Source organism: Puntigrus tetrazona, chromosome 6, assembly GCF_018831695.1.
Source record: "Puntigrus tetrazona isolate hp1 chromosome 6, ASM1883169v1, whole genome shotgun sequence".
In the NCBI taxonomy this organism is placed as follows: Eukaryota; Metazoa; Chordata; class Actinopteri; order Cypriniformes; family Cyprinidae; genus Puntigrus; species Puntigrus tetrazona.
This window is the reverse complement of record NC_056704.1, coordinates 10,394,714-10,411,348: the sequence shown is the minus strand read 5'-3', so window position 1 is coordinate 10,411,348 and position 16,635 is coordinate 10,394,714. Positions and strand designations below refer to the sequence as shown.

The 16,635-nt window shown below is 37.6% G+C and overlaps 3 protein-coding genes across 7 annotated transcripts; all 3 read left to right on the top strand.

Annotated features, from left to right (window-relative positions):
- Nucleotides 1–84: 84 nt before the first annotated feature.
- mif4gda (MIF4G domain containing a) lies at nucleotides 85–2,441 on the top strand. The gene is given in 7 exon segments (XM_043242109.1): nucleotides 85–153; nucleotides 155–186; nucleotides 439–503; nucleotides 647–756; nucleotides 916–1,071; nucleotides 1,149–1,241; nucleotides 1,583–2,441. Coding segments are annotated over 7 exon segments (738 nt in total). The 5' UTR covers nucleotides 85–99; the 3' UTR covers nucleotides 1,811–2,441.
- A 2,450-nt stretch (nucleotides 2,442–4,891) lies between these two features.
- On the top strand, nucleotides 4,892–12,004 carry gga3a (golgi associated, gamma adaptin ear containing, ARF binding protein 3a). 5 transcript variants are annotated; one of them, XM_043242050.1, is made up of 17 exons: nucleotides 4,892–5,063; nucleotides 5,721–5,805; nucleotides 5,904–5,979; nucleotides 6,056–6,154; nucleotides 6,242–6,365; nucleotides 6,473–6,570; nucleotides 7,080–7,160; nucleotides 7,804–7,941; nucleotides 8,023–8,104; nucleotides 8,222–8,332; nucleotides 8,460–8,723; nucleotides 9,134–9,219; nucleotides 9,374–9,531; nucleotides 9,989–10,248; nucleotides 10,325–10,521; nucleotides 10,620–10,730; nucleotides 10,812–12,004. In XM_043242050.1, exons 1-17 carry the CDS (start codon nucleotides 5,024–5,026, stop codon nucleotides 10,920–10,922), a joined length of 2,121 nt encoding a protein of 706 aa, XP_043097985.1. In that variant the 5' UTR covers nucleotides 4,892–5,023; the 3' UTR covers nucleotides 10,923–12,004. The 5 variants fall into 5 exon arrangements, with proteins under 5 accessions (XP_043097985.1, XP_043097983.1, XP_043097987.1 ...); XM_043242048.1 differs by having other exon boundaries at nucleotides 9,986–10,248; XM_043242052.1 differs by having other exon boundaries at nucleotides 4,897–5,063; nucleotides 10,352–10,521.
- Nucleotides 12,005–12,717: 713 nt separating this feature from the next.
- On the top strand, nucleotides 12,718–16,176 carry sumo2a (small ubiquitin like modifier 2a). The gene is made up of 4 exons (XM_043242047.1): nucleotides 12,718–12,793; nucleotides 13,448–13,576; nucleotides 14,117–14,188; nucleotides 15,686–16,176. The coding sequence occupies exons 1-4, from the start codon at nucleotides 12,734–12,736 to the stop codon at nucleotides 15,746–15,748; spliced, it is 324 nt and encodes a 107-aa protein (XP_043097982.1). The 5' UTR covers nucleotides 12,718–12,733; the 3' UTR covers nucleotides 15,749–16,176.
- Nucleotides 16,177–16,635: the final 459 nt, after the last annotated feature.

The window sequence follows — 16,635 nt, the reverse complement described above, 5'->3', positions numbered from 1 at the left end:
CTATTTAGCAATACTCGAATACAAATGAGTTCAAGTGAAGATCGGCTTGATAAGACCGTGTCGGTTTTAAAATACGCCAAAATAATAGAATTCGGAGGCATGTGCAAATGCGCATGCGCGCTGGCCAGTCCCACGCCATCAGGAAACGAATCAAACAAGCGCGAGGATTCCCCGTGCATCGTTAAAGTAAGAGAGCGGCATTACAGATGTGCCGTTTCGCTATCTTTTGACATAAATTAAATTTTTTTTAACGAAGCTAGAATTTGGGCTAAGTTAAAAACTGCCAAAAATCAGCAAGATGACCAGTGCATGCGACCGTGTCACGCTCTGTTTTGTTGTCATGCGGTGCAAGTGTTCTTATATTTATCTGTTTATCGCCTGCCTGTGACGCTGTCCCTGTCCTGATTGCCTTATGTGTGTTTTTTTTATTCCGGGCAGCATGGACTCCGCTTGGACGGATCTAGACGTTGTAACTCAGACTATGTTTGAAAAAGCGATTGACGGTATGTAAACTTTACCTGACTTGTTCTGATCGATCATCGAAACGCACTGGCGGGATTTTGAAGTAACGCGGCATTAGCATAGGTCTGCGGTCTTAAACGCTTTAAAAAATAATAAATAATTTTAGTTTTACACCACTTCGCAGATCCCAAGTCGGCCGATTTGGAGAAGCTGTCCAACGCGGTTGTAGACCAGTCACTGAAAGACATCTCCTTCTGTAAAGACGCCGGCCGCATGTGTTACGCTGTAGTTCAGGTACGTTTTTCTTGTCTTGCTAATTTGTGAACTAGCCTAAATGTAAAAATGTTTTCATGAACCTGTTTATTTTTTTCCTTCAATAACCAACCTCTATTGAGCCTTTTTTTTAATAGTTATTATTTTATTACATGGCGTATAATCTTTTGTTTTGAACAGGCGGAAGCTCAGAAAGCTGCGTCCAGTGTGTTCAGGAGAAACCTGTTGACTCGACTACAGCAAGAGTTCACTGCCAGAGAGGAGACCCGAAACCGCTCGCTGCAGGAGTGGGTCTGTTTGGTCACGTTTATCTGCAGCGTATTCGATTACATCAAGGTAAGATATTGCACTTGCTAGTAATACTTAGAATTATTTAATTTATTTTTTAAACTCCTCTAGGTTTTTATTTATAGGTGAACAACGCCCCTCTTGTGGCCCTCGTGGATCCAGTATATGACTGCCTCCATAGGTTGGCTCAGCCAGATGCCTTGACCAACGAGGAGGAAGTAAGAACACACATTTGGAGTAGAATTTTACTTTGTGTATAATCGTAGTTGGAGCTTTAAATCCTGATTCAAATTTGCTAGATTTCATGCTACAGGTTAAAAGAATGACAAAGGACAAATTGACAGTATTCATAAAACTGTAGGTAAAAGATAGCCAGTTGATTTCTGCCTAGATTCTGAATGTGCGTCCAGTAGGTGCTTTGCTATCCTATGAGACAACGTTAATAAATCAACTTATCGTTAATATGAAGCAGCAAAAGACGATTTTACCAAACTCCCTGGTGTTTCGGATCTATGTCAACATCAACAAAACACAAATTTTTCTTTTGTGTTTCTAACAGGTGGACTGCCTAGTCGTACAGCTCCATCGCGTTGGTGAGCAGCTCGAGCAAACAAACTCCCAGCGCATGAACCAGCTTTTTTACTCGCTGCGGGACGGTTTTCTCCTTCAGGAAGAGCTCACCTCCATGACGAGGCTCTTGCTCCTGGAGATCTTGGAGTTCAGGGCCAGCGGCTGGACCCTCACCGACACCGCACACAAGTACTACTACAGCGAAGTAGTTAATTGAGGGCCGCTAAGAAGATGTTCCTTGTTAACATTGGGATGTCAACCATTCGGTTTTGGCGGAAGGTCTAAAGAGTGCTTCGCGGGAGAAAGAAGTGGAAACCCTGGAGGACTATGGCAGAGCTCGTGTTCACGCATTTGCATGTGTTGTGTTCAGCGTTTGAGTTTAGCTCAGAACATTCGGTCAGCATCACACATCGGCACAGGATATTGATTTGATGCAATAAGAAAAGTATTCGCTACCAGCTCTAAAACTGAGCCACCAGCAGTATTTCTGAATGGTAGTTGTCTTTTCTGGTTTTTGTTATTGTTAGAGGTTTGATACAATGTACACTCTTCATATTTTTACAATCAAAATGGTCTAATTGCACCCTCAGAGGAAGACTGTCTGACCTTTACCTGTGTTGGTAATACAGTAGGATACCTTGTAAACTTTTCCTAATTTTATATTAGTTTATAATGGCCTACATTGTTAAAGTTTCTATATGGGTCACTATGTGTAAAAATTGTTCAGTCATGTTGGCTGCTTGTGAGGATATTTTACAAAATTTGAGAGCATTGACATTGTCTTGTTTATATATTATAGCGTCTGATATTTTGATTTTCATAAATAGAACTTTTGCTCTTGCTCTCTCTCTCTTTGCCAAGTTTTATCTTGCTTTCTGTATTTGCAAAGCTATAAGCATTTTCTAAAGTACATAGTTGTAGAATGAAATAGTATTTTTACTAAATAGTTTTTTTTTTTTTTTATTGTTCCACATTACTAAAAATTAAACTGGGTGCCAGATAAGTGTAATTGGATGCTATGAAACAATGGTGAAAGAAATAGTGAGACAACTTAACTAGTTTTCAGAATAATCTAAACAGATATGAAAAAAAAATTAAATATCCCTATATTAATATTAAATATTGATAAAGAATATACCTGGTCAGGACTATAGCTAAATACAAAAATGTTTTCACATTGTCTCATTTTATTTCCATTATCTTATTTTAATGAGCACATTGAGGCTAAATTATTTGCAAGTAATTTATTATTATTTTTTTAATTTCAATTAAACATCTCAACTCATGGATTTTCAATTATCGCGTGAGTGGAGTCTTCACGCTTTAATCTGCACAGATATGCTAAATAAAATTAATGTTAAATCGTTTTTGTGAGGCCTCTAACTTTGACAGATATATATATATATATATATATATATATATATATATATATATTTGTGGTATATTTTAAAGTTGTCAGATAATGGTCCACCCAGTGTTTTTTTTGTATTCATCTTAAATGTTTTCCCGGTTATCGAACGAGCCGTGTGACGTCACACGGTCGGAGGCCCCGCCCCTCCCGACTGTTGATTGACAGCAGTGTTTCACACAGACTGGACTGGTGTAAGCCCTCTCATCAGCAGAAGACGCAGAGACAAGCATGAATCCTAAGAGATTAGGTGTTTTGTTGAATGTAATATGAACATAGCAGTAGCCCTTGATAAACCTAAACGAGTTTATCTATCAATCATTCACGATCCAGTCTCACCTACAGAAGCAGTGAGTATAATGTCTTTTAATGAATATTTGCAAATAGCCTTTTCTAATAATGCGCTAATTAGCAAGCTTCACTATGAATGTAACATCTAGGATTATGAATACGGCTAAATAAACATCCTCTGAGAGCGCCTCTGAACTTTTCATTAAGACCTTAAAGAATCAAATCAGCTTGTGGAAACCCTTTAAGATTATTTTTAATATAAAACACAAGATAAACAATTAATTTATCAACTTTTTATATCTTTTTTGTTTTTGAAAGCATCAATAACATATTCGACAGCTGTTCAGCATTAAGACACTCCTGGGTTTATTCATGGCTGTCAGGAAGTCACTTCAAAAACAGCAGTGCCAACAAACAATAATGCATTTATACCTTGATGCATGTTTGAAATAACCAAGTTGCATCAGGCACGCATGCAGTGGGTTACACTTGACTTGGAGCCAACCGTTTTCCCAGATAACCAGATGAAGTAATCGGGATAAGGCCTATTGTTTCAAAGTACCCTTGACCTTCCTACAAGGTAAAGCAAGCACAGGACATATCAACATTATAAATGAACATGTTATTTCAGAGAGCAGAGCATATAAATTAAATAATCATAACCATTTCAATATTTCTTATAGCAGTTCCATTATTACCTTTTTTAAATAAAACATTTCATTATCTATCAAACATTTCTTAGCTCAAAAACTTCACAAAATTCACGTAGAGAAATATGAACTTACTGTGTATGTCACCTGTTTCCAGATTATTTTAGCAGCCTTTCCCGATTTATAACGTTGAATATTGTTCACGTAACAATGTGTAAATGTATTATTACAGTCTTCACATCTGCATCTTTTTTCCGATGATGTTTATTATGACAGTCATTCATAAAATAGGATGACCAGAAGCTTGTATCACTGTTTGCGAGTAAGGGCAAATAAAATGTGAATTATATGTTTTACGGTTTTGAAACATTCCCCCTTTTGAATCATTGGCTGAGATGATGTGTATCAAAAGTCTATGTGCAGAAATGACATAACCTTTATTTTTCTGTTCCTGTTTAATCTTGTGGTCCTGGCAAGTTAAAGTTTGGGAAGGTTTCCAAGACGTGCCTTTGTTTTGGTAATAACAATTTTTGAATTGTTGAATCATTTCATCTCCTTCCTGCTTTTGCCTCTGGTAAAGAAACTGGATAAAATCAGGCAAATTTCTTTGTTAATTTTGCATTACCTTGAATGCCAATTGTGTGCATCTTGATGTTATTGGGAGACAATCCTGCTTTTTTATATATATATATATATATATATATATATATATATATATATATATATATATATATATATATATATATATAATATATATATATATATATAAAATACCATTTACCATTACCTTTTCAAACAAGTGTTTTAATATAATTTAAACAATTATGTTATTTTTTTTACAGACATTTATTCAATGCCTGATAGAAATTGCGCAGGCTTAATGCCAATGTCCATGTAAGTTGCGCGAGCGCGCTTTACTAAACAGAGCGCGACTGTTCGTTGTAGTTCCTTCCTTTGGGAACACCACACGAGTTCCTTCCTTTGGGAACACCACACGCCACTGATTATCACACAGAAGCACGAGAACGTCACATGACGGGAATGTGTAGCTCGCTTCAGTCAGCTGCGCTGCTGTGTGATCATGGCGGATCCGGAAGGAGAGTCACTCGAGTCCTGGCTGAGTGAGTTGTTTTGCTAATACGTTAGCACGATACGCTTTAATTGTACTTCGCAACGTCTTTAAGATAAGCCGTCGCATCCGGGTGCTATCTGTTAGCAATTATTTTGTCATGTCTTGTGGTGTCTGCGATGTTCATGATGCCGTGATGGTTAGACGGAATATAAGCCGACCCTCCCCAGACAGCGTTTTAAATAGGATAGGTGCCTCCAGTTCAGCAGAACGTTAGGACGCGTCTGTTATGCCCGTAAATGTCTAGATAGGCAGCTCGCTAGGTTTTGAGACACAGACGCGTTTCTTATTAGCAAGCTCGCGTGTCATAACTCTTTCTGGACTGCTGCCTGAAACAGTTTGACTAAGCACTTCTTTGCTATTTCTGAAGTCTCAGTTTTAAGTAGAATAACAATAATTTTGTTATAAACTTTACTGACACACCGCACTAAATGTACACTTGAAAGCAAACCTGTAGTCGCACACTGTGACTGGTGTTGCTTACTTTCTTCGATCCGGTCTTTTGGGCTAAAACATCTGCCAAATACACTAATTTAAATGTTTTGTGATGTTTTGTTCATTTGGAAATATGGTAAACCAAAAGAGTAAAGTATAATAGTGACATTTTTGAAAATTGCGACGTTAGTGTGATTTTATTTTTCCTTGTTAGACAAAGCCACCAATCCTTCTAACAGACAGGAGGAATGGGAGTACATCATTGGGTTCTGTGACCAAATCAATAAAGAACTTGAGGGGTAAGGTTACCCTTTATAATCGAACTCACGTGAAACTATGTTCTTATACACGGGGACACGATGTCTGTGTTCTCACTAATTTAGTCTGTTTCTTGCAGCCCACAGATCTCGGTCAGATTATTAGCACATAAGATCCAGTCACCACAGGACTGGGAATCTTTACAGGCACTAACTGTGAGTTTATCTCCTTCAGTCCATTACGTTAAAAATCAAATTGTAATTAAAATAGTGACTAACTAAATTCTTGCAGGTTTTAGAAGCTTGCATGAAGAACTGTGGGCGAAGATTTCATAATGAAGTTGGGAAATTTCGATTTTTAAATGAACTCATCAAAATAGTTTCACCAAAGGTAATTTGTTTTAAATAAACTCTCTATTTAGCACAGCAGCATTATAATGTCTCTATAATAACACGTTATTTCTTTTTCCTTTTACAGTATCTGGGAGAGCGAGTATCTGAACGAGTGAAGACTAAAGTAATAGAGTTGCTTTACAGCTGGTCAGTTGCTTTACCAGACGAGGCAAAGATTATAGAGGCCTATCAAATGCTAAAGAAGCAAGGTTCTTCCTCTAAAGATATAAACCTCTTTAAGAATATCACCTGCTTAATTTGTGTGTTCCAGTTTTGCTAGCCTGTCTTGTTCAGTCCGTACCACAATCTTTCTCAGGCATTGTAGCAGAGGACCCAGAGGTTCCTGTGGACAAGACCCTGGTTCCCTCGCCAAAGCTGAAGAATCCAGTGTTTGACAATGAGGAAAAGAGTAAGGTGAAAAAGCACATTACAGTATCAGAGATGAAACAGATATTCTGGGTTTGGTCCCATTAAAGCTTAGTTAAACTGTGCCGTTAAATTTGTTTCTTGTTTACAATTTACAAAGCTTTGAGATGGAACCTAAAATGAACGTTTCAGTGGAATTGAGTGAGAGCGATACATGCAGTAAATGTTAAAATAATTAGTTTCAAATGTACAGCCTTTACTTTGGTAAATGTATGTGCTAAACTGTTCTCAGAGAAGATGCATGCGATTTTGTTACATAAGGCCATACGCGAAAAATGACTGTGAAATTGATCAAAATTAAATTAAAATAAAAAATTCACATTTTACAGATTAAAATGATTGCAGAAGAGTTCATGAGAGTGCTTTTGTGAACTAACATTATTCACAGTTCTGCTTTTATGCTTTTGCTTAAGTTGTACTGAGCCTCAAATGTTCTTTTAACTGTTTTGACCAAGATGTGAGCCGTTCTGTCTTTGTTAAAAAAATTGTCTCTGCAGCGTCTTGCAGAACTTCTTAAAAGTAAAAAGCCAGAGGATCTTCAAGAAGCCAACCGCATTATCAAGAACATGGTCAAAGAGGTGAGGGATAATTTTATGCTAATATTTTAAGAGAATATACGGTAAAATGAATGCTGCCAAACGATTAATCGCATCCAAAATAAGTTTATAGTTTGCATAATATATTTGTGTGTTCTATTAGTGTATAAATAAATATACACCAAGCATATATTTGTAAATTATGATATTCATATAATTTATGTTTTTTGTATATAAAAAAATTTATTTGTTAGAAACATAATGAATTTAATTTATAAATGCAGCTATGACTTGAGGAGGATGCAGCACATTCAAATTATTGATACTTTGAGAGACTTATTGACATTTTATTTTAAGGTGTCCTTGTTACATTGTAAATATACATTAAGTGCTGACTAATATTAACTACATATACATGCTATACGATTAGGGATTGATTTAGGGCTACTTGCACATAGTCATCCGTAATTCATTGTGATTATAATAGAAATGTTGCCTGTAACAATTACACTTTAAAATATTGTGACCTGGTTTTGTAAGAAATAATAAGATATTAAATCTCACGCCATCATCTCATCTATACCAACGTATTTCTTTTTTTTCTTGTCATTAATCCTTTCGTTTACTCCCTTTATCACTGTGTTGAAAGAAGAATAGACTGATGGCGTGGCTTATATGCTTTCAGGATGAGGCTCTCCAGCAGAAAGTCTCCCATCGTGCCGGCACCCTAGAGGAAGTAAACAACAGTGTGAAGCTCCTTAATGAGATGCTAAGTCACTTTAAAAAAGAGGAGTCAACACAGGAAGACAAAGAACTACTAAAAGTGAGTTTCCGTCTGGTCACTGCTGGACTTAACCTGTGATTAAATGTGTCTGACCATGTGCAGCTTGCTTTATGTTCTTAGGATCTGTATAATGACTGTGACAAACTTAGAACTGCTGTCTTCAGACTCGCCACCGAGACGGACGATGACGACTGTGCCTTAGGTGATACACACTATAGTAAACATAAACTCGTTTAGATACTGAGTCAATAATGTATTATAAATGAAAAAAAACAACAACTTCCTTCGACATGTACCTTGTTGTCTTCGTTTGGTTCAGGTGATATTTTGCACGCTAGTGATGATCTCTCGCGAGTCATCAACTCTTATAAAAAGATTGTTGAAGGACAGACCGTTGTGATTGACATACCAGGATCGACGGCTTCTGAACGTATGTATAAAGGACCAGCATCCTTACACCTTATGGCTTGATCGCACTAATTGCATTTTAGGCATTAGGCAGAAGTTTATCAAACGCAAAAATACAATACCGCCTTCGTTTTTCATTTGTTTGTTAGGCACCACTGACAGAACCTCTTCTGAAATTCTGATTGATTTGGCTGATTTGGACTCTGGAACCCCTTCACCGCTTAAAAATGTTTTGCCTTCTCCGAAGCACTCCGATTCTCTAGCAGCCGACCTCCTCACACTGACTCCTTCAGTTGGAGCTCAGCCTTCCTCTTCCAACACATCCTCTGGATCATCAAGTTTCCAAACCAGTCCTCCATCAAGCCAGCTTCCCAGCAGCTTCTCTCTTCTAGATGACGAACTTGGTTCATTAGGTAAAAATGGCTTGATGATGCTTTTTGCAATGTAATAAAGCACCTTTCAGGCATTTGGTGTTAGTAAAATTCCCATTCCAAATAAATGCTGTTCAACACACTTTGTGTCCATCAAAATACTGACAACACTATTTATAATATAAAATATTAATTCAGTGATTAAAAGCATGTTCATTGTTTAGTTTTTTTTTTTTTGCTGTACAGCATAAATCTTTATTCGAATACTGCTGCTGAAAATGGCATTACAGGAAAAAAAAACACATTTAGAATATGTTAAAACAGAAAGGTACAGTTATTAAATTATGAATTTTATACAAGAATGTGTTTAAATATATTAAGTATTAAACAGACATCCAGGCTTTGTTTTTTTTAGACAATCTCATCGTTTAAAATGAAAACCTTTTTTTCAGGCCTTACTAATCTGGACTCAAACTTAAGCAAGTCAGCAGAAAAGAATATAAAAGAAGCCCAAAGCAATCAATGGATTTCTTCACAAGTAAGATTACAAGAGTGCTTTACATTTAGGGTAACCATGCCTATAAAAACCAACAACTTATAATCTTTAATATGCATGTAAATAAGGATACATATTATTATTATTATTATTATTATTATATTTTTATTTGATAACATTTATTTTTCTGTGACAGACTACCAAACCAGCGATTGACCTCCTCTGCAGCTCTTCTCCATTAACTCCTCCCGTCTCCACAGCGCCACCTGCCTCTGAAGCTACCTCAGTCTTTGAAAACTCCTTCCAACAAAGCTGCAGAGATTTTGCTATGCTGGACCTGGACAAGACCAATAGGTAGTGTGAAAATTAAAATAGAATTATTAAAGCAGTCTCAATGTAAAAAAAAAAAAAAAAAGCATCATGGTTTCCAGAAACAGAAAGAATCGTCACACTTCATGAACAACAATTTTCATTTATAGCAAGAACGATTCCTTGAGCACCAAATCAGCGTGTTAGAATAATTTGTTAAGTGTGATGTAACGCTAAAGACTGAAGTAATAGCTGCTGAAAATTCACCTTTTTCAGAACAGGAATAAATCCATTTTAAAATCTATTGTAGTGTGTTGGACTGGTGCCGTTGGTAAATGCCAGTTGTTCAGTTTAATAGTAGCGTTCATACATGGAAGGAAAGGGGCACAGCCTGCACACTCTATTATTAGAGCCTTTAATTATGATCAAAGTGCTGGTAGTGGAACAACTGGAAGGATTTTTCTAAACGCAGCTAATTGTTTGTTCTTTCTGTATGAAGCAGCCAGTCCGATTATTCAAGCTTGGAAGACAGAGAAGTTAGAGCTGGAGAAGAGAGCGTCCATCCTGCATTAGCCACGTTCAGTTTGCCCGCTGGAATAACACCAGTGCCTTCTGCTTTAACCTCTGCCAAACCTCAGAGCTTTGCGCCGGACAGCCCTCTCTTCAGATCCCTCTCTCCAACATTACCCACCAGTCATTCCCCCTCAGGCTCGGATGTCTCCCTGACCGGTGTCTTTGTCCCACTGGAGGCCATTAAACCAAGTAAGGCCAATAAATATATGTGGATGCTGTCGATAAAAGGCTCCTTTTTGTTCTGACGTCTTGACTTGCCTGTTAGGCTTAGTACTGTGTGTCACTTACACAGGTAAGGAGTGTCCAGTGACGGCCTGTGATAAGGATGGTGTTCGTGTGCTGCTGCACTTTGCCACCGACCACCCGCCTGCTCGCCCTGATGTTCTGGTGGTCGTGGTGTCCATGCTGAACACGGCACCACTGTTGGTGAAGAACGTAGTGCTTCAGGTTGCCGTGCCAAAGGTGAAAGACACAGAATGTCTTTTTTTTTTTTTTTTTTTTTAATGTGTTTAACATGTTTGTTTCATTGATTCGTTACCTCTGTAATTTGTGATTGACAGTCTATGAAAGTGAAGCTGCAGCCCCCTTCTGGGACAGAAATGACCCCGTTTAACCCCTTCATGCCCCCCAGTTCCATAACTCAGATCATGTTGCTGGCTAACCCACAGAAGGTGAAGAAACTTGAAAGACGTTAACTAGTGCCATTTAAAAAGCGCTTGATCAAATTTCTGATAGTCGTCTTTCTTTTGCAGGAGAAAGTGAGAATGAGGTACAAGCTGACCTTCGTCCTTGGAGATCGACAGGTCACAGAGTCTGGAGAGATGGACAAGTTCCCTCCAGTGGAAAAATGGGGTCATTTGTAGCCGTGTAAGCATTACTACTTGTGAAGACAAATGATAATCTCAAGTGTGTGTGTAAGTGCATGGATGAGCTATCAGCAATGAGTGATATAATGATATAATGTCCAGGACGTTACCTTTGACACACTGGGTGTTAGACTTGTGAATCCCAATCTCTGAGTAATCCCACAAATGTCTTGATGTATTGGTCTTGGTCATTAGGTACTGTTGTCATTAATATAAATACGTTGCCTATGAGCATAATGGGTCATTTTATTGTTAGCCACAACTAAACTATCCAACTCATACCTCACCCTAAAAGCAGTGGAAGGGTAATGTGATAGCACTGGACATGTTACATCTCTTCTTTCTATGTGCTTTCCTTGATGTGATGCATTAGTTGTGCTTTGTGAGTTTTATTAATGTTTTTCCAGAATTTTACATATTTATTTTATTACTATCCAGACTTGTGGTGTTTGACACGGCTAGTTTAAGGCCAAATTCAATTAGTTTTACATCAGATAACAGCCCCACAAAGATGTGTGTGAAAGATGGCGCAAAGCATACTTCGACTTCTGTGTTTTTGGATGAATGCAATGTATCGTTTCGCTTTATTTGCTTTAACGCAGTCGGAAGGAATCACTTATATAACGTTTTCTGATTTCTGATGTACATAATTGGAGAGGAAGTTGTTTTGATGTTTTGGAAACTTTACATTTTGGGGTTATTAAAGATGCCATTATTTATATTCTAAACATTGACTGTTAAAATTGAAGTGTATTGTTACAGAAGGAAGGAACGATTTTTTCTTTCTTTAGGTCAGCCTTTTTTGCTTTGCTTTTTGTTTTACAGCAGTTGCCTCAGTATTGTTTTGCTTTACTGGATGTGTGTGTGTGTGTGTGTGTGTGTGTGAGAGAGAGAGAGAGAGAGAGAGAGAGAGAGAGAGAGAGAGAGAGTTGAGGAAATTCATATTAATAGAATTTACTTTATTTCAAAGAAGAGCTTCATGAATCTTCCAATGATGCGGTTGTTTTTAGATTAAAGTAAAATTTGCAATTCAACACAATGTATACAGTTTTAAAGACAAATAAATATATTGTTTTGAACAATTGTCTGAATTTTACATAACACTATAATGTGTCTTTTTGTTTGCTCCAATCACACACACACACACACACACACACACACACACAAATGCAGCTGGTGACACCACTGTCTGGGAGGATATGGCTCAGTAATTTTTTATTGATTTCTAATTATAATTTATCTAAACTTCCCATCAAATGTAACTGTCAGATTTTCATTAACATGTGCTTTTGGCTTGGCAGTTAATTTAAGAACACAGTTTTAGTTCCCATAGGTACTTAATTTAAAGAAGAAAAGCAGCTCTCTCAGAAGTGGTATCACTGTTCTTTCTGGGGGACCACATATCCCCCCTCTGTAGAAATCCTAGGGGTGGTGTTCATGCACCTAAAGACTTGAAATTCTATTTGGATACAATATCCTCTTCCAGCATTGTCAAAGACTTAATCCACATTGTGCAAAGAACGTACAATATTTATGCTATTGATTTATATAAAGATGTGCTGTTGTGTTAGTGAGATGGGGTTTATTTAGGATTTTATTTATTACCTCTTTCTCCTTGAAACTAATATTAACAGTTACCCCTCGCTTAATGTTTTTTTGGTTATTTCCCTGCTTCTTTCTGTATCGTTTATATGTTTGTTATTGTTGTTATAATCTGTTTTGAGCTGTCAACGCGTATTGCCTTTATAAACGTTCAATAAAAAAGGTCAGCAATGGGACTCCGGAAACGAATCTTTTTAAATGTCGTCATGTCCGGCGGCATTACGCGCTCTGAGACAGAGGCAGTCATGGCAGACGAGAAGCCGAAGGTGCGTGTGTCGGGGTGTTTAGAAACGGGTTTTTTTTTAATACGTTGATTTTATACGTGATGAATAGTGCCGATTATAAAGAACGTTTTTTTTTCTCTCGTTCTGATTTATTGTTCAGTAATTGAGTGAAATGTTGATGATCTTTCATAAAGCTAACACGCTAATTATCTAGTTCGCTAATGTGAGTCGCGGCTCATACAAACGACAAGGGTTTAGACAAAACCCCCAGTAAATGAAGCCCAGTACCAGTGCGCTTATTCCTTCGAGAACACGTGATCGCTTCAGTTTCAGTGCGTTGAACTTTGAAATGTGAACTTCTGCGTTTATTTTGTGTTTTTGCAGTATAACGTGAGGTGTATACAGATTTACTCAACTTTTTTCTTCTATGTTTTAACTGTTGCATCAATCATTTTTAAAGACGTATAAATGAGCACTTTGTTAAATATTTTTGTAGTAAAATTGCTATATATATATATATATATATATATATATATATATATATATATATATATATATATATATATATAACTATTTTCTATTCCATTGTTCAGAGCACTATGACTTAAATGGCTTCAAATGGCAACATACTATTTCAGATGGATGCAGCTTCTTCTTTTTTAATTCCTATCACTAAGATGCTTCATTTCATTTCAGGAGGGTGTGAAAACGGAGAACGACCACATAAACCTGAAAGTAGCTGGGCAGGACGGCTCAGTGGTTCAGTTCAAAATCAAGAGGCACACACCCCTCAGCAAACTAATGAAAGCATATTGTGAGAGACAGGTACGTTTTTTTCCCCCCCAAACCGTTGTTGTCTGTCAGTATTGGGAACTTTCTCTATGAGAGGGGAAAAAAATGCACAAAGAATGTAATATTGTATTTTTATATATAATGCATTTTACCTCTTGTATATAAGAACATATAAAATGTTTGTGTATCGTGTGTGTTCTTGAAAATAGTTCACAATATGGCATAAATGAACATTCAGAGGCATTCAAGTTTGTTTGGGTTGTTTTTAAAGCCTCAAACGCACTGAAATTGTCACTATGCTAATTTGTGAAGGACAGCTGAAAATCTTGTAGTGTGTCTCAAGCCTAAGACGGGGATCTCCAACCCTGCTCCCGGTCACCTCCCGTCTTCCCTTCAGTTCAACCCCAAACACACCTGAACCAAGGTGTTCAGGGTTTCTTAATGATTACAGGCAAGTGTGATGGAGCAGGGTTGGAACTACAGTGTGCTGGATGCTAGCTCTTCAGGGGAACGGTTAAACATAAGGCACACTTCATTTAACTCTCAGGTCCACATGTTCTCTCTTTTGAACAGGGGCTATCAATGCGGCAGATTCGGTTCCGGTTTGATGGGCAGCCAATTAATGAGACCGACACTCCATCTCAAGTAAAGATCACTGATATGACTTGTTCTTAATGTCACCGTCTTATACAGGTCCTTGTCAAAAAATGTGCATATTGTGATGAAGTTCATTATTTTCTGTAATGTACTGGTAAACATTAGATTTCATATATTTTAGATTCATTACACACAACTGAAGTAGTTCAAGCCTTTTATTGTTTTAATATTGATGATTTTGGCATACAGCTCGTGAAAACCCAAATAATTGGCATATCATGAAAAGGTTCTCTAAACCAAGCTATTAACCTAATCATCTGAATCAACTAATTAACTCTAAACACCTGCAAAAGATTCCTGAGGCTTTTAAAAACTCCCAGCCTGGTTCATTACTCAAAACAGCAATCATGGGTAAGACTGCTGACCTGACTTCTGTCCAGAAGGCCATCATTGACACCTTCAAGCAAGAGGGTAAGACACAGAAAGACATTTCTGAACGAATTGGCTGTTCCCAGAGTGCTGTATCAAAGCACCTCAGTGGGAAGTCTGTGGGAAGGGAAAAGTGTGGCAGAAAACGCTGCACAACGAGAAGAGGTGACCGAACCCTGAGGAGAAGGACCGATTCTAGACCTTGGGGGACCTGCGGAAGCAGAAACATCCAGAGCCACCGCGGCTACAGGTGCCGCATTCCCCAGGTCAAGCCACTTTTGAACCAGAAACAGCGGCAGAAGCGCCTGACCTGGCCTACAGAGAAGCAGCACTGGACTGTTGCTCAGTGGTCCAAAGTACTTTCGGAAATCAAGGTGCCGAAGACTGGGGAGAGGAAAATGAAGCCTGAAGTCCAGTGTCAAGTCCCCACAGTCAGTGATGGTCTGGGGTGTCATGTCAGCTGCTGGTGTTGGTCCACTGTGTTTTATCAAGGGCAGGGTCAATGCAGCAAGCTATCAGGAGATGGAGCACTTCAAGCTTCCATCTGCTGAAAAGCTTTTTGGAGATGAAGATTTCATTTTCCAGCACGACCTGGTACCTGCTCACAGTGCCAAAAACACTGGTTAATGGTTTACTGACCATGGTATTACTGTGCTCAACTCTCCTGACCTGAACCCATAGAGAATCTGTGGGATATTGTGAAGAGAAAGTTGAGAGACGCAAGACCCAACACTCTGGATGAGCTGAAGGCCGCTATCGAAGCATCCTGGGCCTTCATAACCCCTCAGCAGTGCCACAGGATGATCTCCTCCATGCCACGCCGCATCCAAGCAGTCATTTCTGCAAAAGGATTCCCAACCAAGTATTGAGCGCATAACTGAACACAATTATTTGAAGGTTGACTTTTTATATTAGCTGTATGCCAAAATCATCAATATTGAAACAATAAAAGGCTTGAACTACTTCAGTTGTGTGTAATGAATCTAAAATATATGAAATCTAATGTTTATCAGTACATTACAGAAAATAATGAACTTTCACAGTATGCTATTTTTTTTGAGAAGGACCTGTATGTATGATATGTATGCTGATTCCTTTTTTCTATTTTATTTCCAGTTGGAAATGGAGGATGAGGATACCATTGATGTATTTCAGCAACAGACAGGGGGCCTGATGTAAATAACAACTACCTCTCCCCAACATCATCACAGTCCTCCCTGTTTCCTGTTTCCTTTTTTTTTGTTTGTTTTTTTTAAGTGTAATCTGACCGCTCTCCTCATTACCAGAAGCTTGTCTACAATGGCCGTCAGCTCTCGCCAATCAGAAGAATGGTGTTGTAAACTTATTGATGCATTTCATCAGATGTGGACCTAAGAGAGTCAAGACTAAAATGCTTTTATCAGATCAGATTTTTTTTTTTTTTTGGTAGATAGAATTTTGGTCCGTGTCAGTGCTAAAGTTCTGTTTTGTTTGCTCCGAGCCATTGGGCTTTTTATATATATTTTATATGTCGACGTATTTCTCTTTTGTACTGTTTTATTCAGTAACTTGTGTTGTGAATTGAAATGTTGATACGATTTTGTGTTGGAATAAAATGTTTTACAAAACCTCTTGAGGTGGATTTCTGATTGCTCTTAGATAAGTTTAATATCTTATTTTTCTTAATGAAATTAACAACAGTTGTGGTTTACAAGTGCCTTACAGAATCCAATAACACAAAAAAAAAAATGGTGATTTAGCATTGTACTAAATAAGTTGTCACATAATACCTAAAAACAAGTAATCCATTATTTTTTTTTACAAAAGTCTAGTTTATAAAATCCCCCTCACCAAGAATATATTGATAATATAAACATTGATAAAACTTAATATTGACTTATAAATACATATTTATGTAAGTATTATACATATTTAAGTTGCAATTTCTAATGTTAATGATTGTTACGTGCTCCCAATAGCTTCTTTTTGATGTTTGTCCTGAACAGTTTAAATGCTGCTCTTCAGGAAAAATCCGGCGTTGTTTATCTTTTTCGTTTAATCTTCAGGTCAGATAGTTATTTTGATTC